Source organism: Leptodactylus fuscus, chromosome 8, assembly GCF_031893055.1.
Source record: "Leptodactylus fuscus isolate aLepFus1 chromosome 8, aLepFus1.hap2, whole genome shotgun sequence".
Classification (NCBI taxonomy): domain Eukaryota; kingdom Metazoa; phylum Chordata; class Amphibia; order Anura; family Leptodactylidae; genus Leptodactylus; species Leptodactylus fuscus.
In genome coordinates, this window is record NC_134272.1 from 37,337,655 (window position 1) to 37,362,035 (window position 24,381).

Here is a 24,381-nt window from a genome sequence, read left to right on the forward strand (position 1 = left end):
GTTTTTGCGTGATTGAGTAACAAACACACAAACAAACACACAAACTTTTCACATTTATAATATTAGTAAGACACATTTATAATATTAGTAAGATAAGATAGTTAGTAGAGATAGATGAAAGGTTCAACCCAAATATCCCAAACAACATCAAACAATTGGGGATTTCCCTCAAAAAAACTAAAATGGCGACTGCAACATACATGGCAGTAAATTATGATACTTTTGGTTCTCTTCAGACCCCCGAGTATAATAAGTAATGGCCTAGGGGAGGTGAAAAAAAAAACATTTATACTTTAGATTTACACCTTCCCTCACCTCTTTTGGGGCTCTTTACAGCATCCAATGCTCTCTTGATGATGTCACATGATCAGAATCACTGCTGAAGTCTGTGATTGGGCCACAACGGTCACATGAGCATCTGAGCACACTGAGCATCTTGACATCATCATAACAAAGGACCAGCCTGAAATGCAGCCATTGACCACAGCTCTCTGGATACGATCCTTTAATGAGTTTTCAATCTAATAACAAACTATATTTTCCAAGACAATGCACCTGATTGTACTCATTTAGGCTGAGGCGCCACGTTGCAGAAACGCCGCTTTTTTTGTTGCAGATTTTGTTTCCTTTTATTGAGCCAAAGTCAGGAGTGGATTGAGCAAAAGATAGAAGAATTAGAAGCTTTCTATATATTTGCCAGTCTTTTCGTAGCCATTTTTGGCTTTGGCCGAATTTTTTTTTTTAACAAAATCTGCAACAAATAAAAATTGTGTTTCCACAACATGATGCCTTAGCCTTAAGTGGTTATCTGGTTTGTAAAAATGATGGTCTATCCTTAGCATACGCCATCAATATTAGATCTGCAGGGGTCCAACACCCAGGACCCCACAGAGCTCTAGTAATACATACATATAACAGACTGTGCACTGATGTAAATGCCCATTCTTGGTAGCCATTATCCAAATTACAATAAACTGTACAGTAATGGAGATGTAGCAGAGCTGAGTATACGGTAAAGCAGGGATGAAGCAGAATAATAGATATACAGTATAAGTCAATGTACAGTAATGGAGATGTAGCAGGGTCCAGTATATGGCACATCCAGGAGGAAACAGAAATGTAGATACTATCTACTCTTCTGTTTCCTCCCTGCTGTGCTGTATACTGGACTATGCTACATCTCCATTACTGTACATTGTAGTAGTAGTAGCTAACATTGTTATCTTTTCCCACAATGATTGGCCAGTAGCCAAGCATTGTGGGAAATAACTTCCGACCCTGATCCCGCCGGAAAAGATCGTGATCGGAATTCCGATCGGGATCGGAATTCCGATCGTGATCGTGAAATTTACTTGATCGCCGATCGGAATCCAATCTTTTCTGATTCCGATCGCTAAACCTTAGTAGCCATATAACTGTGTAGAGAGAGACAAGGTAGTACAGAGACCCAAAAAAGTCTTGGAACAGGAGTAGCGGGGTATTGGTAAGGTACAATCCTTATTGCTTCTTTTATTATGGCAGACAGCTCACTGTCAACTTTTCTGGTATGCATCCCGTTGCCAAAAATAGACCGCCAATGTCAGAGGACATGAAAGGTGTTCTTGAAAAAAAAAAAAAAATAAGGAGGGGGGGGGTCACAAACCATAGAATATTATCATTAATATCATTATTTTAGGACTACTAGTTGCTTGAGAATAATTCAAACAAAAAAAGGACCAAACAAACAGGAAAGAATGGGAACAGTATACAGTGAAATAGTTAAATCACAAATTCAACATTTACCAAATTAAGAAATGATTCCTTCCAAGAGTGGAAGTAACTATCATTATTAATCATATGACTTAAATGATAGAAATAACTTACCCCATCCTATTAGTGTAAAGCCCCATAAGTATTTGGTGTCTGAAAAGAATGCTACAAATATCAAGCTGTGGAGGTAGAGTCCTTCAACCAGAATCCAATAGTAGTTTGTTGCCAAAAAATAAATGAACATTACAACAGCAATCTTACATCCAACCTATAAGAAGATACAGGAAACGTGCCATTATTATAGTGTGGAAGACAATGGGGGAGATATAGTAATTCAGATAAACTCATCATGAACTGAAAAAGATACTTTTTCCGACTGATTTAATTTTGACAAGAAAAGTGCCAAAAATTCATGGTCCTACCCCTTATTGAAAACTGTTTGACTTTAGTATAAGACTCCACATTGCAGAAACTCAATGTTTTACCTGCTGTGGAAATGTAGCAGGAAAAACCGCTCTGTTTTACACTACCAACAAAATTAATGAGATTATGGGTAATGCCATCCACACATTGTAGAAAAAAAAAGTTGCAGAAAAGTATCTATTGCCTATTTTAACTGCGTTTCCGCAACATGGTGCCTTAGCCTTAGATTATAGTTGAATTGCCCATAATTTACAAAACACTTTCTAGTAAATCACACTACATAAGTGCCATAATCACATGTATATTGTGTGCAATAACCAACAGAAATAACTCATTTCAGGCTATAGTGCGATGCAGTCAAATAGCCCTGCGGAAAATATCATGGCAGAAATGCATTGGTTTTTTTCCCGTAGAGCTTTTCATAGAAAGTCCACAGAGCGGTCCTCTGCCAACTTTCTGTCTCTATTATACCTATATGGAAAACGCCAGTGTTTCTGTAGGGATAATTAACATGTTGCAATTTAATAGGTAAATGTGGAACGGATCCAACAGACTGACCGGTTACACACTCTCTCAGAGATAAAGGACATTCAGTGAACAAAAATTGTATCAGTGAATATTTTATTGAACAAGGATGATGCGTTTCGAGGTATTGGCGTTAAACAGGAGACACCACCCCTTCATCAGATTTATTAAAAAGAGGAATTCTCTAATCAATACATAGGTCCGATACAATTAAGACCCAATACCCTGAAACGCATCATCCTTGTTCAATAAAATATTCACTGATACAACTTTTGTTCGCTGAACGTTCTTTATCTCCGAGAGAACGCAACCGGTCTGTCTGTTGGATCTGTTCCACATTTACCTACACATTGGGATTGACCCTTGTGTTGTGCACCACTAAACGTTGCCCATCAAACTCGGTCACTCACACGCACAGAAGTGCGTATGTTACGAACCCCATTTGTGCACAACTGTATATTGGGTTCTGCAAGGCAACCAAGGTCTTGGAGAAACACAGCCACTCTTGTTTACTATAATCGATTGGGATATATTGCAATTTTTAAAAAACGTGGGCGTTTTTAAGTTGCAGAATTCTGCTGCAGATTTTTCACTTTAATATGTGGATCTACTTTGCAGGTACTGGAAAACATGGAGTTTTTAGCTGTGACCAAAAACTCATCAGCCAAAACGCAGCATTTTTCCAACGTGAGGCCCTGGCCTCACGGGGTTCAGCAATAAATCATAGTGACATAAAACAAGTGACATGCATGCTCAAATTTAAATCTCATCCTGATCCATCTCTGCCATTCACAATTCAGTACAGCGTGTCAATACTGTAGGGATCTTAACAGACATGAGCTGGGACCAAGGGATCAACACTGGGCTTGTGCAGGTTTTATATGGCATTTTTGCTGAACATGGAAAAACCCCATTAATAGGAATAAGAAAGCAATAGTGACATTCCCTCTACAGTCATTCTGTACTATTACTTCTGTATAAATTGCCAATGGTGGGAAATGACATAAATCAGCCTTTGAAAATGACAAATACTTGGCCTAAATATGTAAAAACAGCAAATGTAGGTTATCTTGACCCGTCCTACCAAAAAGAGTTGTTGGCCATTGTGCAGCATATACATAAAACATTTTGCAATATTTTGAAATATACAAAAGTGCCAGCAAGGTATGAATACTGAAGATAGTTTACAGATTTCTCATACAAGACATTGAACTTTCATAGAAATTACACAGGGGAGATTTTTCTTCACAAACACAAAAGCCATGTAAACGATTCTTCACAATTTCCCTTAATCTAATTGATCCTCTAGAGCCAGAGTTTTGCAGAACAAGTAAAATAATGATTTTAAAGATTTAGTCCGCTGTACAGCATTGTCATTGACTTTCTGTGCCATCATGTAATTCAGCAGAACACGCATTTATAGCATTGTCACAATACTGTGGGGCTTTTGCAGAATCCTTGTTGATCAATGTTACACTAAATAAACCTGATCATTTAGTCACTAGAGAGTTTTCAAATGTATCTTACATGAGTAATGAGGATATCTATCTAAACAAAAATTTTACGAGAATTAATGACTAATATAGATGTTACTGAATATGAGGTTTCACTACTATTAAATCTGGCCGTGGAAGTAAAGATCTGGCTATGATAAGTAGGATGCTTGTCGTGAAAAAGACATCCAAGATGGTATATTTTCCAATGTACATTTTTCCCCATGTAAAATTTATTGATAAGAAATATTGAGCATTTTGATTGTTACATGTGCATTTTCTTGAACAATAGTAAAGTAAATAATAAGAAACCACTAATTGCATATATTTGAAAGATCTATACCTATATCTATCTATTTACATGGTATATAGTGAAATGGAACATTTTTTTCTGAGCTCTACTTTCTTGTTTTATTTTTTTAGATTTGTTATACTCCAGAATCTTATAATATGTCAGTCTCTCACTGAAGACCAAAGAGATCAGATGTCAGTCCATTACTTTCTGTAACTTTACCTTTTTTAAGGTAAAAAAAAAAAAAAAAAAAAATACTACAATGTACTACTGGCTTATTGCTATGAAAACTGGGAGGATAAAAAAGAGAGGGTAATCGCGCTTCCTTTGTAGTGGAAAAAAGCACTAGTAGTTGGAGAGTAACGGCTGGTTGTTCTCCTCTAAAGAACCAGATACTCTTGATGGAACCTTTATGATGTTTTGATAGAAAATAAATATAAATATTGTTACGGCTCTGAGGTCGTATATGGGGTTCGCCTTCACCTGGAACAACAGCTGCTTCCTGGGGACAAGCTGTAAGTAGACCAAAAAAAAGTGAACTAGATTCACTAAAAAAAACCAGATGGGCGCACAATCCCTTGTGGGTGGAATGATTGAAACCGATACTTGAATTACGGCAACGATTTATTGAAGGACAATTTTAAGAGTAGATAACGCGTTTCGGGGCCTTTGGGCTACAGGTCTTGTTCGAATCAAAGTCAAGAGTCAGATCTAACATATCAGATCTGACTCTGGGCTTTGATTTGAACAAGATCTGATGAAGGGGTGGGCTTTGTAGCCCAAAGGCCCCGAAACGCATTATCTATCTAAGTTTTGAAAGCAGTTAAAGGGGTTGGCCACTTTCAGACCAATATTGACAAACAAATGTACAATTAAAAGATATACAATTTTCCAATACACTTTCTGTATCAATTCCTCACGGTTTTCTAGATCTCTGCTTGCTGTCATTCATTCTGTTACTTCTAGAGGATAAAAGTCTGACCATGGTCATGTGATTTACTGTCCATGGTCATGTGATTTACGGTCCATGGTCATGTGATGAGCACACAGGCACACAGCTGATTACCAGGCAGATATCTGAATATTGTGCTGTCACTGTAACGAGCGGCACCTGTGTGCTCATTACATGACCATGGACAGTAAATCACATGACCATGGTCAGAGTTTTATCCTCTAGAAGTAACAGAATGAATGACAGCAAGAAGAGATCTAGAAAACCTGTGTGGAATTGATACAGAAAGTACCGTATTTTCCGGACTATAAGGCGCACATAAAAACCTACGATTTCCTCAGAAATCGTAAGTGCGGCTTATAGTCCGGTGCGCCTTATATATGGATGGAAGCGGCGGCAAAGTCTGCGTGCTGCTTCCATACATACATAAAAGGCACCGTAAGGGTGCATTCACACTACGGAACGCCGGCGTGTATCACAGCCGTACACGCCGGCGTTACAGCAGGGCTGCCGGACACTTCCCATTCATTTCTATGGGAGCCGGCATGCGAGCGCTCCCCATAGAAATGAATGGACAGACACTTCCCATTCATTTCTATGGGAGCCGGCATGCGAGCGCTCCCCATAGAAATGAATGGACAGACACTTCCCATTCATTTCTATGGGAGCCGGCATGCGAGCGCTCCCCATAGAAATGAATGGAAAAAAGCAGTCCATTCATTTCTATGGGGAGCGCTCGCATGCCGGCTCCCATAGAAATGAATGGGAAGTGTCCGGCAGCCCTGCTGTCACGCCGGCCTGAAACAGAACGTGAGACTTACCGATCGGTGCAGAGCGGGCGGGCATTCAGGCCTCCTCTTCCTCCGATGTCCTGACCACTTCCTCCGGCGCTCGCGAACTAATGGCCTGGGCGCATGCGCAATATCATAATGCTTCTACTGCTGCGCATGCGCCCAGGCCATTATCAGCGAGCGAGCGGCGGAGGAGGAGGACGGAACATCGGAGGAAGAGGAGGCCTGAATGCCCGCCCACCCTGCACCACTCGGTAAGTTTCACATTCTGTTTCAGGCTTTTACTTTAAAACGGGGGGGGTTTTGCTGATAGAGCCCCTCCTCGCCTGCCGAGCGCTTCCAATAGAAGCGGCTGGCACACGGGGGGTTAAGCGGCCGCTGGCAAAGTCTGCCTGCCGCCGCTTTCAATAACATATAATGCGCACCGGACTGCGGCTTATAGTCCGGTGCGCCTTATATATGAATCGAGACGGACTATAAGGCGCTCATGGGCAATGCGGCTTATAGTCCAGTGCGCCTTATAGTCCGTAAAATATGGTATATTGGAAAATTGTATATCTTTTTATTGTACATTTGTTTGTCAATATTGGTCTGAAAGTGGCCAACCCCTTTAAATATAAATGTTGAGTCTGGGTTAAGTGTGTTTCTCCTCCTGCTCTGCTGTTATGACATGCCTTCTTCATCTTCACAGACACACATCCCATTTGTTAATAATCGTGTAGCATCTGCTGAGAGATATTCTTCCTAACTCTAGTCTTCCTCTAGATGAGTTGGATGAGAACAGATAGTTTTTCAGAAGAAGTATGTAAAAGAGGCAGAAGAGGAAGACATGACGTCATTGGTGGAGGTTGTAGTTGCAGAGGATGTGATACTGGTAGTCTTATTAATAGGGGCAATAGGGGAAAATCTAGATGTGGGAATCGTGAGGGTAAAAGGAATTCCATTGCCATGAGGAGTCAAAAAAAAAAGTGGGAAAGAAATTAAAATTACTGAATCAGATGATGATGATAGTAAATAAGTCATGGCAACAGTCAGGGTTATAGGGTGACATCAGAGGAAGAGGATGGTGGCAGCTGTAAAAGTAACAATTCCATCCAATGTGCAGCACCAACATCCCAAAAAAAACTTGCCTGGGACACATCTATGGCAAGTTTGGGAGGTAGTGGCACTGGCAGACAGGTTTCCACTGCTGTTGGTATTGGTAGCAGCGGCTACGTGTGGAAATATTTTTGTATATTGCCAAATGAAAAACCCATGCAAGTTGCAAGATCTGCAAGCAGAAAATTAGCCAAGGCTTTTCATGCACACATTCAGGAACTCTCTGTACTACTCACATGAAATGGTGTCACCAGCTCATTTGACAAAATAGAATTAGTAAAGGCACTGGCAGACCAAGTGAGCAAGACAATCCTCCTTCTCCCCTTGATCTTCTTTGTAGACAGGCCACATCCACAACTAGCACATGGACATCATTGTTATAATTATCATCTCTGTCTGCTTCTCCTCCTCCTCCTCCATGCCAAAGTCAGTGATACATAATGTGTGTACATGAAAGTTCAATATGCGGCTGGTTTAATTCACACCCAACCAAGTTACTGCAGTTTGTTGTTGCCATGCCATTTAATAGCTTCCACTGCATTTTGCCAGCAGATGGCATGCACATCTAACCACCATTATTTCTCTAGGAAATATGTCCCTGCTTAATATCGTCAGGTGGGTCTCTCCTTGGAAATGTTCATGTGGGCAAAGTTGCACACCAAAATCAAGACATGGAGCGGTTGTTAAGGTTCGGGGACAATATATAGCTTTCATGACTTGCTGGGTCAATGTTTTGAGTGGCAGCAGCAACTGACCGGAAATGCAGCAAGGTCAGGTGATAATACTGACACCTCTCCATGGGTACAGACCCGGTTTCAACACCAGGAAGGATCCATCCACCTCCTCCAGTTCCTCCCAAGCCTTTTCTTCCACGCCCCCTCCTGGGCCATCTGTTTGAGCAGCAGGAATTGGTGAAAGATTACTGCATTCCGGGGGACCACACGGTGGCTCAGTGGTTAGCACTGCAGCCTTGCAGCGCTGGAGTCCTGGTGTTCAAATCCTGCCAAGGGCATAAAACCATCTGCAAGGAGTTTGTATGTTCTCCCCGTGTTTGCATGGATTTCCATCCCATATTCCAAAGACATACTGATAGAGGAAAAAATGTACATTGTGAGCCCTATGTGGGGCTCGCAATCTACATTTAAAAAAAATACTGCATTCCGCAAACCTCAGGATAAAGTGTTATTTTCAAAGTTCTCCATTGGAGCCTTACAAGGGAAGTGTGTTGATTTCTGAGGGCCCTTCAGGAGGCTCAGGCCACCAAATGTGTTAGGAACAGGGACAATTGCAGTGAAGTCATCTGTTTGATATGTACTGTATCTTATAAGAAACATTTACAGTTAGGAAATGAGAGGTGAAAGAACAACAATATCTTGGTTGCATTTAATCTTGGTTGGTCATCAATTAATAAGCCAGGAATAAAAAGTTCTGCATATTTTGAAGATCCTGTTTCAGCTGGCCAGCTAGGCACAATGATAGTGTGCCAGAAACTTTGCTTGAAATTTTGATAATTGTCACCCTGCCATAAAGAGATGACAGTGTTGTTATTATCTGGGAAGATATTCCAAGTATTTCAGCTGGTGGGCCAAGCACCCTGATAGTGTGCCAGACATTTTTCTTGAAATTCTGTAATTGTCACTTCTTGGTGCCACATGAAGGAAACATTTTTTTGTGATATATTTGTAAAGTTTTTTGTCACTTTTCAACTTGCAGACACAGTGACAGTGTGACAACAAATTGTCATTTACCGCACTGTTGGTATAACAAGAAAATAAAACAAATATCACCATTGCTTATTCCAAGAGCACACCATGTTGGTGCAGGATTCTGCTCCCTCCCATTTCTTCATCATTTTCAACCAGGCACACTGCCATGCATTTTTCTCCAGTTTGTTACTTCCAAGTCTGCAAGGTTTTTTTTAAAATATAAAAATATTACTTTTTCCAATATAACAACCATGTGTGAATAAAAAAACATAGGCAAGCCCCTAGTACCAAAACAGGTTGATATTTGCATTGTTTTAAATGTTAAAAGGCATAAAAGCAAATGGCATCACAGTATATTGTTAAAGGAGAAGTTTCTTAACATCCATTTTTCCAGAGACATACATCTCACTGACACTTTGATAGAACTACGGCTGTTTGCTTGAGAGAGCCAGAATGGGTTAAATAAAGTCCTAGTAGCTCTGACAGTATTATGCAGCGCCACACCTCCCATGAGGCGACCTGAATGAGGCGCTATGCCAGGGCCCCGGGGAGGGCAGCATTTTTGCTTACCTAAGCCAGTCGAGGACAAGCTGTCCTGGACTGGCTTATCGTCACTGTCACCGAGCGGTGGATTGGGGAGGCCACTGGAGCAGCGGCCTCCCCTCACGCTCAGGCAGAGAGCAGATCCTCTCCCTGCCTGCACTCTGCCTGCTAACGCTGCTTTACCACGCCCCCTTTACTCTGCCCCACCCCTTCGCTCTGCCCCACCCCCTCCGCTCCGCCCCCCGAGGCGGCTTTCTGTAGTAGGTAGGTTCACCCCTGGTATTATGCATCTATGTTTTAAGCCAATATAAACTCTGGATAATGACAAACTTATTTGACCCAAAGCAAATCTTTGGACCAAACCGCTTAAACCAGTGATTCCCAAAGTGGTCCAGGTGGACCCCCAGTGGTCCACAGGAGACTTGACAGGGGTCATCGTTAGATCTAATCTTCAAATTTTTTTAATGAGTTTTGGGAATATGTTGAAAGGAAGCAGCAAAATTTTGAAAGTGGTCTACGAGAAAAAAAGTTTGGGAACCTCTTGCCTAAACTGAAAATGAATTTTCAGAGGTTTACCCTTCTCTATAGTGCAGAAGTTTTTTTAACATAATAATCTTTATTAGGTTTTTATAAGAAGTTACTCAGCAATATAAAAATACAGGTAGTAAATATCATCCATGAAGGTGATAAAATTATAACCTGAAACAAGGAGGAAGGTACAGTTTGATGACCTGGCGCAGCAAACCAGTATGTACACCATACGATCCAAGTATTAGTATACAACATAAAACAAGAGTAAGAATGGCATGGTCTATGGAATGAGCTAAATGTTCAGGGGAGGTAAGGGAAGAGATAATATACAGTGCATGTAAATGGAGAAGGGGAAAGGGGGTTAGGAGGAGATCAGGGAGGATCCATCTTGATTTAACAGTGGTGAGAAATCAGGGGAATATTGGGAAATATTCCACAATCACCAGGTACTTTAATATTTATCAGAATGTGGGTGCAGTTCAGGAATCAAAATCCCCATACGCTGCAAATAAAGGAGTTATAGAAGCCAGCCTTGGACATATGCTGTTTTCATGGTCTTCCGGAATCGGGGTATGACTGTGCAAGCTGATATCAACATGAAACCAATGAGAACACTTGAGGACTTCTTAAGTTTGCATGGAAATATGGAAACCAGAAGGGCAGTGGGGTCATCTGTAAGTACAATTTTAGAAAACTTGCAAATAATATTTTGGATATCGAACCAGAATTATCATATCAGTGGACAGTCCTACCTATTGTGCACTAGTTTTAATATTTTTTGTGTGCTGGCATGAGATGCAATAGAGTTTTGAAGAAACTGAAGCCTCCAAATAATTTAGGCGCATTTTTGGAGGCTTTGAGTTTTGAAATTAAAACCTACTAAGTACAGATACTGGTGTAGGTTTCAGCTATAGATTGTGTAAGTTTTCTAATGTAAGTTAAATTTGTTAGACCAAAGTGTCCCTGCTCTTGCTGCTTATAATTTTTACTCACCCTTCCAGGCTCCTGTGTAGGTTGGCTACACTGCAACTTACGCTGTACTTACGTTACAACGTTGAAGAATGGCAAGGGGGAAGGGGGTTTATATGGGGTCATATACTTGGTGGGGCGACAAAAAAGGATTATGTACTGTTGGGGGAGCCATAAAAAACTTGTGTCAAACAGTGTAGGGGGGGGGAAGGGGGACATATACTGTGGGGGGCTGATAAAGCCGAAAAAAGGGATCATATACTGTGGGGGAGGAAAGGGGGGCAATATATTGTGGGGGCCTAAAAGAAGGTGGTCATATATATATTTTTTTTTTTGGGGGGGGGGTAAGAATAGGATCATACACTGGCAGGGGTAAAAAAAGGGAGTCATATATTGAAAGGGCAAAAAAGGGGACATATATTGGGAGGGCAAAAAAGGGGGGGGGCATATATTGTGGAGGGCAAAAATAAGGTGGTCATATACCATGTGAGTGCCAAAACAAAGGAGCTCCTCATTTGGATATAAGCAAGCGGTTGTGTCTATAGGTCTCCAAAATAGAGGCACATGGGAGGTGTAAAAAGTCGGATAGAGCTATGGTTGGGGTGAAACACTGATATCTAGTTCTTTCAGAGAACACCTCAGTGCGGTGAATCCAGTCCATCACTACCCTTATCAATGCATCAATACTTACCTGATATCTCAGAAATGATCTCTGCCGTTCAGCCTGGGTTGTTCCAGGATGTAGTATGGAATACAAAGAAGCCCTTCCCTTCAAATGAAGGAGTGAAACAAGTAGTTGACCCACTTCTTGTCTTTTGGACAAAGATACAGTGACAGTATATGAAAAATTTATAAAGGCCAGGGAATTCCACCATTTTTAGTAGGTGCTTCCTACTCTCAAATGACAGTGAAGGACATCTTCTAAAAATGTTGTATGCTATTTTGTGGCTATGTTGGTGCTATAGAGACCCAGTGAACTAGTAATGCAGACCCCTAAGAAGGAGATATATACAATGTTTCCCAACGTAACTGATATGATCTAATCCACCACGATGTTGGCCTCTGTTTTATGTACATTTAGGGTATAACCTGACAACTGACCCAGTTCCTGAATGTGGTGTAAGACCAAGGGGAGAAAAGCTTCTGGACTCTGCATGATGTCAAGAGGCCATCTGCGAATATGGATAAGGTCAGCCAGGGACTGTAGGCAGGCCTTGATCCACCCTCTGGGTTAAAGGTTAAGATAGTTTGGACAAAAATTGTCCAATGGGGGATTGTTATGGTTATTAACCATTAGCACCTTCTGGGCTAAGTCTTGAAGGAATCCAACAAGGCGCATGGAATGTTGGGCCAAAACCCTTATGTGCCAGTGCTGCCTCAAGTAAGCCCCAGGAGATCTTGTCGAATGCTTTTTCTGCATCCAAACTCATCAAAAGTATCTTACTCTACTGACTCCCCTTGGATGCCACTACTGACCACACATTACGTACCACCTATGATTGGGCCTCAGTGTGGGAGCCTCAGTTTGGGGCATGCTGATGTTATGTACGTTAAAGTTTTGTAATGGGGGTGTGAATCACTGAAACTTTTTAAATTGATAATATTAAAGATTATGCTTTAGAATATTTGGCTTTTGGTGGGGCATCCATAGTGTGTTTTGCTCTAATTAGTACCCCCCATACCCTGTGTTACTATTCTAACATTATGGTGCTAGTGCAACCCACATAACTGCTGAGTGCCAATCACAGGCCTCAGTGGTGATGTCCGGAACGTGTGATGTCAGATACATACCAGAAATGTCCAGAAGATGACGCAGGATCACTGAATGCTCAGGAGAGGTAAGTAATGTTTGTAATTTCAAAGACCTCCCCTCGACAGGCTTCTACTGAAAAGGGGCTCTGTGGCACATGACCGTGGGCCCTTTTCCGTTAACAATGTGCCAGACTTGACTCCACGATCCTGAGCCATCAGGCTCCAGACCCAGGGGTCCTATGCATTTAGGATTGGAACAAAGGGGCCCCCAGGTCCGGAGCCTGATGATGATGGGGGATTCCAGGGTTCCAGTCTGAGCTTGCACTTGTAGTGTGGATGTGAAACCTCTCCATGATGGTTGGATGAGTTCCAGAATCTAGAAGTGCAACCTATTGGCCAATACTTTGGTGAGGAGTTTATAATCCCTATTCAGTAGTGAGATCAGGCATACTCGAGTCCTTATTAGGTTTGAGCAAGAGAATAGTTCTAGAGTCCATAAAGACTGGGACTAGTTTATTGGATAACATGTTATAGCACCTGTTACTTAGGGCATCAGGTCCCGAGATTTTATTAGTATGGGAAGGGGGTGATCACAGACCACAAACACAGATCACAGATCACAAACCTCCTGTTTGGTAATTGCTGCATTTCATGGTTCCTTTTGGTCCGCAATAAAGCAGGGGAGGGAAAGCGAGCTAAAAAGGGATTTTATGCAATCCAAATGGCCTGGGTCTGCTCTATATAAGTCCTCAAAATAGTTGAATAAGAGATCCTCCAGATCTGCCTATTTTGAACGCCTCTCATTAGTGTCAGGGTCTATCAGTGTAAGGATGGATGTGAATTTAGTGCGTGATTAGTTGGCCCGGTCTATTTGATTAATGGTAAAAGCAATTGCAATCCAACCACATGAGCAACCTAGCCTGACTCTATATGTAAAACTACAAGGTGTCCCTAGCCTCGTAATATTATTATCTAGCCTCCTGGGTCAGGTGACAGGCATAAGAGTGTTGTCCTGAGAGGAATGTAGTGTTGCAAAATGTGACTCTGCCTGTTTGTGCTTATGAAAGATGTACCGTAGTTGATTATGAGTTCCCGTACTACTATCTTAGAGGCTGGATGCCCAGAGTAAAGGAGTATTGTCTATGTGAACTAGACTACTGTCAATATAGTTTGGCCACTGCATTTTCAGGAATGTTTTAAAGTCCTCAGAATTCTGAAGTGTTGGGGGAAGCATCACATACGTTGGGGGAAACATCACACGTGTCCTTATTTGAGGCCTAAGGCCTGTGACTGTTAGCTCTATGGGGACATGATCTGAGATATTGTGGATATTGAGGCAACCTCCACCCTACAAAATAGGTGAACTGAGATATGGAAGAAATCTATGCGGGAGAAGGTATTGTGAGCAAACAAGTGAAAGCGAAGTCTCTGGCAGTCCTCATCAAAATATACCTATATATTCACGTCAGTCTGGAAATGGCGACTGAAAACCAAAAGCAGAACCAATATAACTAGAGCGGTCTCAAAACCACTACAAGCATAAATGCCACACAACTCAAGACTCGCAAAATACAATAAAATATAAAGAGTTTATTAATGAATCCATATAATACAAATCAGGACAACACATAAACTAGGGAAGACAAACAAGGGGAACAAACCCCCCCACACAAGGTAGCAGTATAATACCGTACCCTCCCACAAATGAGAACTGAGAGAACACCCCTAAAAATAATAAAAGTCACAAGTAGGAGCAATGCCTGATATGGTGGTATATAATAGTCGGATATGGTGGTATTGGGTGGTCAAAGAAATAATAAGATACACCCAATAAATTTGATATATATCAGTCTAACCAAAAAGCATAAATACAGCCAGAATTATACTCCCACCATATCACAAAGAGTAATCTCAAAAAGAATATTTGTACATACCCAAAGATATAGACATGGTCACAAATCATACAGTACCACAACAGGGGGGACTCTCAGTACATCAACCGTGGGCCTGTTGGAAACGCCCAACGCGCGTTTCGCCAATACCTGGTTTCGTCAGGAGGCCGGAAAATGGCAACTGGCCTGGTGTAGGTCTGCAAAGACTATTTTCTTGAACTTTTAGCTTAGCTGAAAAGAGGATCTTGAAGCCATTTGTCTTTTCTCCACACTAAAGTAAGCTTGTCCACATGTTGAGCGCTTTGCATGTTGTCTTCCTTAGTAATGTCTTGTGATGCCACTTTATTTTCTAATTTCACAAATTATCAAACTGTAAGCTGGCAATATATTTAGTGGGGTGATATTGTTGTCATAGGCAGATTCCATTAGCTTCACCTCAGCCCAAAACATCAGGTTTTATCGGATTTAGCTTTAGCAACGTACTTGTCCATGACCATCAGCAAGAAACAAAAATACGGGTCAACAAAGTTTTCTTGGAGGATTTTTACAAGTCACCTTCAGGCGTATGTTATAACAGCAGAGTAGTCCACAAATACAGTAAACAGAAGCTGATAAGTGTGTATTAGGCAGTAATACATCCGTTGGTTAGTACCCAGTGGTTTCAGTAACCAAGTCCAGTTGAGTATTAAATAGCAGGGCAGTATATCACACAGTTTCATAATAAAAGAGTGAGGCACTAGAAGGCAACAGAACATTAATGGAAGGTAATAAAAGTAGTTCGAGTCACTTCCCTGAAGTGTAAACCAACAGTCTATAAAATGGCTGGAATTTATGGAAGCCTGGTGTAAAATAAAAATGGTTTGAGGATTATGGAAACCTGGTATAAAACTGAGTATGTCAGTGAGGCTAAGAATGAACAAACTGCACATTTCTGTTGGCTATGATCTGATGTGATATAGAGGGAGGCCCTTGATGTGGAAGGCAATGGTGTCATATTTGCTTTTACGAATATATTGCTCTGTTGTTATTGAATCTAAAGGCATAATTTAGTGAATATTTTGTGAATAAGTCGGTGTCAAACAAAAATTACTGGGTTGTTATAGAAATCTGTGTGTATGTCAGTGAGGACACAAATAAAGGATCTTCAAGATTTTATTGGCCAATAAAGATTATTGTGAAATTGAGAAAGGTCCTTTATGTGGAAGCTAGTGGTGCTAAATTTTCCTTTGTAAATATGTCAAGAACGGTAAATCCTAGAAAGCTGAAAAGGGGTCTAAAACCTTCAGAAGCTCTTAATTCATCTGTGTGCCAAATTTGGTGTAGATTAGTCTCCAAAGACTTCCGTATAATAAACTAGAGAAAGTGTCACCATCCCACCAAAGTTAGGATGATCACCCGACTGCTGCTGTAATGTGGGATGATTTATCTAAAATAGTGGAAACGAAAATGAAGCAGTTGCCCATGGCAACCAGTCCAACTCACAGCTGTCATATGTCCAAGGCCCTTTAGGAAACCAAAGTACTAATTGTATTACTTGTTAGAAATAGCCGATCTACTGCACTTTTCCATGTAGAAATATGTAGTAAAGTGCATGACCTGCTACTTGCCGATAAAAAAGTAAAAATAAATAAAAACAGCTAATCCTAGAAATTGCACCCGATGAAGACCGATTTTCTACTGGTATAATAGAAGCATAGGTTCACTCCTGCGCCTGGATTCCATCCCTGAATACCCTTGAAAAATGCATTTTTTTGAGCAAAAACCCATCAGACTCCATTATAGTCTATGGGGTTCACAGGTTTCTATGGGTAACCATTTTTTAAGCGGATCGGGTTTCCATTTTTTGGAGCTCAAGTAGACCCAAAGAATGGAAACCCAAATGCAGGTGTGAATCTAGTGTTAGTTTGTGGCCAGGGGCATAACTATCGTAGAGGCAGCGGAGGCGGCTGCCACAGGGCCCGGGCCATTAGGGGGCCCGGTGACAGCCGCTACCGCTGCGGTTTTTTTTCAATAGGCTGTTACGGGCCCTATTCACTTGCTGATCCTGGCTGGGCCGGGATCGGCAAGTGACACCGCGGGCCCCACAAAGACAATCATTATACTCGGGGTCTTTGCAGACCCCGAGTATAATGATTGGCGGACCGGAGAGGTAAGGGAACATAAAAAACTGTTACTTACCTCTCCACGATCCTGCCAGGCCTCCGTCCTACTTTGTCTGACGTCTCTGATGTCACATGAACCCGGCCTGCTTCCCGGGTCAGGTGACGTCCGACGTCATTAAAGAAGGACGTGACCGGCGGTCGACAGCGCAGGAGCCGGGAGACAGGTAAGCAACAGTGTTTTTTTTTAAATGTTTTTATTCCCCGGGTCTCCGATTATTATACTCTGGGGTCTGAAAAGACCCTAGAGTATAATAATTGTTTATGGGTGTCCACAGAGGGACATAATAGTGTGTGCAGGGGCCACTATTGGGGTTAATACTGTGTGCAGGGGCCACTATTGGGGTTAATACTGTATGCAGGGGCCACTATTGGGGTTAATACTGTGTGCAGCGGCCACTATTGGGGTTATTACTGTGTGCAGGGGCCACTATTGGGGTTAATACTGTGTACAGGGGCCACTATTGGGGTTAATACTGTGTGCAGGGGCCACTATTGGGGTTAATACTGTGTGCATGGGCCACTATTGGGTTAATACTGTGTACAGGGGCCACTATTGGGGTTAATACTGTGTGCAGGGGCCACTATTGGGGTTAATACTGTGTGCATGGGCCACTATTGGGTTAATACTGTGTGCAGGGGCCACTATTGGGGTTAATACTGTGTGCAGGGGCCACTATGGGGGATAATACTGTGTGCAGGGGACACTATTGTGGATAATACTGTGTGTAGGGTCCAGTAAGGGACATAATACTGTGTGCAGGGGCCACTATGGGATATAATACTGTGTGCTGGGCTTACTAAGGGACATAACAGAGTGCGGAGGAGGGGGTCGTTCGAGGTCTTCGACGTCAGTTGGGATGGGGGGGGGGGGCATGTCAAAAGTTCACCTTGGGGCCCCGCCATTCCTAGTTACGCCACTGTTTGTGGCTATTTTATGGCCACAAAACCTGTGGTGTGGTGATGTAAAGTAACTGTGCACATATGTGTATATAGAGTCAAAACAATCCTGTGATAATGTTTGATATCATAGAACAACAGTGAGCAAGTGCTGTATATATGTGTATATACAATCTTCTGACAATAGCAAATATCAGAGAACAACAGTGAATATATATATATATATATATATATATATATATATATATATATATATATATATATATATATATATATATATTGAAACAATATTTTGACTTACATATTGGGATTTATCCAGTACTGGAGTCATCATGATGCTCCTAATGTCACCCATGAGCATAGCATCTAATTCTTTTACTCCTATATGAGTGTGAACCACTTTGTCTTTAATGAAAATGCTGGCAGCTCTCAGCATAAATGAGACAAATAAATGCATGTGAATGTAGTTCCTGGTACAGTGCAGTCTCCTGAAAAAAAATTATATATTTAGATCAGTTCTTTCAAAGTGAAATCCAGTACGTTCTATAAACACCCACCACAAAATCATTGAAGATGAGTCATTGTAGCTGATAGCTTGTTTAACAAGATGAGGAAATCAATTACAACTAACAAACTAAAATGGAGGGTAAATTATACATAAAATAAACTTCCGCCTTAGTAATTAACTAAGAATAATCTAGTTAGACATTTTCCAACAAACACTTAAGTTTCTGGAATGAAAGATGGTCTAAAATTAGAATAAAGAAAAAGGTTTTAGACTAGTCTCATATACGGGCTGTTTACAAAGCCAAGAATATTGTTCAATTACAAGAGTCATCATCTCCAGAGACTAAAAGATATTTCGTATTGATTCTTCTGTAAGTATTAGTCAATATTAAGTGTATATTGTCTTACATCCTGATTTATGAATCAACAGAAAGATAGTAGAATAAGGATATGATCAAACTATGTATTCTCCTGCAATTTTGAAGGAAAAATGAATCCCCCAAAATATAAATGCTTGCTAATATGTCTGTACCTGAAATGATAACTTTAATAAGTGCAATGCATCATAACAATATAGAGACATATAGCTATGTTGGTATGAAAATAATATATTAATGTTCATTGCAATGATTGCAAACATAAAAATGCCAAGGTTGATGAAATTAGATTGGCTTTGTCCTTGAGAGGTAAAATAAAATAGTTGTATAAATGTCACTATTATTACAGGACCTCTATCCAGGGATGAAGGATTCTCTGCTTCCACAAAATAGGACTTCTCTTTATTTTTAAAGGAGTTGTCTATCAAAAATATATATATTTACCCATTTGGTGGGGCTGATTAGGTAGGGAAAGGCTAGTAGTGGGCATGATAGCTAGAAGAACAGGGAGGAGGTGTATTATGGGGAGGGAAAGAGGAGGGAGGGAGCGAGGAAGCGGGGTAGTGAGGTGAGAGGGAGCTATTGTGGAAGTTACATAGCAGGAAGCTGAACCAAGTAAACAAATGCAGAACATACCAGAAGCTCTCAGAGACACCCAGAAATCATTCAATACACTGCTAAAGATATATGGGTGCATTTATTAACCCATTAATAGCACTAATAGATCTTTTCTTTTTCTTTTTTTAATTTTGACTGGAAAACCCCTTTAAGGCTAATGGTAGCGTAAATCTTTGGGTATAGGCAATACTGATCCCTTGTTCTCATTGCTTACTGCTATGGAGAACTTCTTTAATAAAATTTTGACAGAAGAAAAGAAAAAATATTTTCTTATAGCAATAAACTGAATATAATAAATACATATTTATACAGTAATTTTGATGGCAAAACTTTTTATATTTACTGGGATGATTAACTCATGGCAATATTCTTTAGTGTGCATATTTAGTCTGTTTTTGGGATGCCATGTCATGTAGTATACGGCATTATTGTACATGGGATAACCCATTTAACAATGTCATATGTGAGCATTAACTGTTGTTTGGGCACATAAGAGGAGACAGAAGGGAGGCAGCACTACATAATTTTTGAAGCCTAGATATTGACAGTTTGGTTTTTTGGACACAATGCTACTTTTGCAGAGTTGAAGAATTCCAGAAATGGTAACTTCTTGGGGGTTTTCATTATTTTGGCAATTCAGAGGCCTTGCAAATGTGATGTAGTGTGTGAAACTGAGTCCAGCAAAATCTGCCCTCCAAAAGCTCATTGGCGCACCTTTCCTTTTGCATCTTACTATGTGCCCATACATCAGTTTACATATGCAGGGTATTTTAACAGTTGGGAGAACTTGCCTAACAAATTGTCAGCTCTCTCAGGAAGTCTAAGACTGTGGCAGGAAGGGGTTAAAGGGGTTGTCCCATCACAAGGATCCTATCTATACTGCTTGTTAATGTGGATGTAAGACTTTTCCTAAATACACTGCTTCAGCAAAACTGCTTTGTTTGTCCACTATCTTACTTTATTCAATTCATTGTTGACACATCCCTTTACTTATCTGCTCAAAAGTCAAGTGATGTATCTGCCTGCTCTCAGGGGGGAGGGGGGGGCTAAGTGCAGGGAGCCAGCCTGTGTATCTAGCTATTCCTGTGTCTACACCACGTGACCTAGGTCCTGCACTCAGATAGGGGAGAGGATCTTCTTTCATTTCTGGACTCGTCTTCTGTTCTCCCAGTTACCACGCTAGCTAATTCAATTGTGTTCAATGTGGCAGAGACAGGCAGTCTCTGTATGTAACACAGAATTGAGTTGTTCCTGCCTGTACTTCATAGTCCAATATTGTGCATATACTGTTATTTGAGGTCCTTTGATGACATCACAGGCCCTTCAGCAGCCCCATAGGATCACGCTATGAGGTGGGCGGAGCTACACGCTAATTTGGCGGCGGAGCTAAACCGCAGATTGCATGTGAAACCCCGCCCACCAAATGACGCAAGAAACCAGGAAGAAAGAAGATTTTACAGCAGTGAAGACTGGTGAGTATGCGACGTGGGAATACCCCTTTAAACAATCATAATGTTTTGTTTTCCCCATAGAAGTTAAAATTTCAGCTGAAATTGTTGAATCCTGCTTGACGTCAAACCATTTGCTGCAGCACTGACGCTTTGTTCCCAAAAGTTATAAAAAAAATTTAAAGGCAAATTGAAGATGGATAGAGCTAATAAATAAGTCATCTGTTAAATCTGTTTACTGGTGTGAACAGAACAACATCCTATATTTATCATCCCAGTGAATAGAAAAAGTTTTATCATCAAATCATTGTATTTGACAAATTCATTCCTTTTTGCCACCGCAGTAAAATTTAACGGAATAACAACTAACAAAGTATAAACAACATAGTTATATAAAAATTGTCACAATACGGAAGATCATCAGATTTGTCATCAACAGTAAGCACAATCCTTACCTGAAATATCCAATGATGAAAATAGCAATGGCTAAGGAGCAAAATGAAATGGAGTATCCCACTGTGTACATGACATACAGTCGCTCAAAAAATTCCCTCTGTGGATTGAAAGAAATACTGTTACTGTATATAAAATATTTATTCATGTACCATGAAGGCAAAAATGTAACAAAGAGTCAATAAGAATCTCTCTTCAATGTAGACAATGGATCATACTGTATAGAACATTTTATGGGCAAAAAAAGCCCTCTGGTGCCGTCTTGTATATTGTATACAGTGATAGCAGTAGCACCTGGGTTCTGGTGAAGGACCTCATAAACCCTCTCATACATGAAATCATGCCAGTAAATATACATAGCATATTTATAACATGCAGGATCATAAATGATAGAGGCCAACCTTTGAATATTATAAGTATATACACATGATATGGACATGTCCAGATATGTATTCCATAAGCTACATAGCTTTTCTAAAAGCAATATAATTTCAAAATAAATGATCCCAAAAGGATGTAATGATCCTATTTATGAATATGTTTTGCCCCCCTTTGGGAATAAGGGGAAAGTATGAATATTACAGCCTTTGTATGTGCTTTGTATGCATGCTATGATACTGTGTTGAACTACTACATAGGAGTGGATTTGGTCACGGTGATCATAGCCATCAAGTAAACAACAGGCATCTGATTTATAGTGGAGATGGCCGGTCTGTGTCAGTGAGGAGACACATATTTGCATGTACCTGCTGAGATGGTCTTCAATGGATCAGCATATTAAAGTAATAGACTGCAGTAATGAGGACTGACCCAGCAAGAGGGACACTAACTGATCCCAGGGAGTATCATCATTTAGCCTCAATTTTAACCTTATGGAACTGTCTCTACATTTCTATGGAAAATTTACTGTTTAAAAGACCACAATTGTTCAAAGGTATCTTTAAAAATATAAATAAACTTTTCAAAAAAATGAATGATATAGAACATAATATTTAGACATCTGCTGGAATTATTGGATTAAGTGATAAAAGGTCTAGTATTTAAAGGGGTTGTCCCATCACAAGGATCTTATCTATACTGGTAGCTTATGTAAATTGAAGCCTTTTCCTAAATATATTGCTTTAGAAATTCTGCTTTGTTTGCCTGGTATGTTTATTTATTCCTCCCATTGTTTACACTGTGTTGCTATAACCACAGACCTATAGGACAAGTGACGTCACGTACACACTGGTCTTGCTGAAAGGACAGCTGTTCAGCTAATTGTAGTTGGCTGATAAAGCCTGGTTTGTTATCTCTCTATGTAAACACACAGATAACACTGAGCCTGTTCTGTACAAGCATCTGCAGATTATCTGATCTGTATAAGTGTTCTGTGCCCTGTTCGCTGGGGGAGAGAAATACAGGAAGTGAGAAGCAGACACTGCAGGTATAGTGCTGAGACATTGAGATGAGAAAATCCCTTTAATGACAAATCCATAGGGTATATGGTCTTCATAAAGATGAGTCCTGTGCTCAGGACACATCAGATCATCTGTGGACGCTTCTCAGTCATGCAGTACATGGTTGGCCATTTAATTTTTTTTTTTTTTTTTTTACCAGGGTTGAGAAAAGTTAATCCAAACAGACATATTTTATTAAAAAAGGTGAAACAGCCACAGTATAATATAGAGAATCTATGACTGGAGAAATCAATAAGACTGATAAGAAAAGTTTTAAATATACAAATTCTTAAGATAAATGTATTTATTTACTTTATCGTGGCTCATTTCAGGCTCCAGGAAACGGATGCAATCAGAATAATTAGAAAATGATCTGTTGGAGTTTTGCACAAATTCCCATGTTCCATTTATATTACACTTTCTATAAACCATTCCTGGAAAGAGAAAAGACCAAATATAAGAATCATTCATTTGCATATTACATTACACACACACACACACACACACACACACACACACACACACACACACACACACACATACATACATCCAAGCAGCTTTCTTCAGCAGTATGGCATTGGGCAGTACATGGAAAAATACTCATTCTAGAGAAGTACTCCAAATACGGCTGGGTTCACACAGAGTTTGACGTGGAATTCGCCTCAAAATCTGCTTCAAAAAATGCCTCCCAATTGACTTCTATAGGATCCGCTAGCTTTTTTTTTTGCGCTAGCGTTTTTTTTTGTTTTTTTTTGCTAGCAGAAAAAAAGAAGCTAGCTGACCTTTCTTCAGATGGATTCCGCCTGAAAAAACCAACGGGAGTCAATGGAAGGCGGAAAAACCATGTCACGGTTTTTGACAAAAACCGCTAGCAGATTTTTCACGGTCCATACACTCTGATGAAAAAAACAAAAACTAAAAATGCCTCGTAAAAAAAAGTTTCAAAAAGACCATTTCCTAATTCATGAAGTGAATTTTTTCCTCTCCAAAATCCTCACCAAAAAACACCATGTGAACTCAGCCTAAAGGAGGTCAATCTCAGCAGGCCGTATGGTTTCGCCATTAATTAAGGCAGGTAATCCTGGATGGAGTATGGGATCAAGCTTCCCAACCAATTTCTTCAGTCACTGTTAAATCCTAAACCCTAATTCCAATTAGTTACAGAAATCACTCAGCAACCTATTGATACTGGTGCAAATCTTTTCAAAGATCTGCAACATTAAGGTTATATTCACATCTGTGTCAGAGTCTCTGGAGGAAATCGGCAAAGAGAAAAGTCCTGCGTGGATGATATTCTCAATATAATACTGGTGGAAACCTCACTGACACCTGGCAGATCCCATTATAGTCCATGGGGTCCATTGGAGTCTGTAAGTTACCTGGTGTTTTAACAGATGGACTCACCCGTGTGAACCTAGCCAGAAGCAAGCAGCCTGAGCACATGATCCAGGACTTCCTCCTCAATAATATATCTATACATATTTATCTATATCTATAGATATATTGTTCACTATGGATAATGCTAAAAGCATGAAAGTAGAAAGATATGCATTATTGTGTTATTGCATTAGAGGGATTGTCCATCTTCAGACCAATATGAAGAGACAAATGCTATTGTTTGTATAATAAAAAGTTGTACAATTTTCCAATATAGTTTCTGTATCAATTCCTAGCATAAATCTGCCTACCCTGTTCTATATTGTTGTGATATTGCTGTATGTAGAGATACAATACACCAGCACACATTATCTGTTTTTAATGGCT

At 40.3% G+C, this 24,381-nt stretch overlaps 1 protein-coding gene across 1 annotated transcript in view; it reads right to left on the minus strand.

The window, feature by feature from the left end:
- PTH2R (parathyroid hormone 2 receptor) overlaps positions 1 to 24,381 on the minus strand; it is a 292,724-nt gene that overhangs the window by 158,146 nt on the left and 110,197 nt on the right. The window contains exons 4-7 of the mRNA XM_075284852.1: positions 22,930 to 23,051; positions 21,181 to 21,278; positions 18,077 to 18,263; positions 1,864 to 2,017 (exon numbers count right to left, since the gene is read on the minus strand). Coding sequence (XP_075140953.1) covers positions 1,864 to 2,017; positions 18,077 to 18,263; positions 21,181 to 21,278; positions 22,930 to 23,051 — 561 coding nt within the window. The remainder of the gene's footprint in view (positions 1 to 1,863; positions 2,018 to 18,076; positions 18,264 to 21,180; positions 21,279 to 22,929; positions 23,052 to 24,381) is intronic.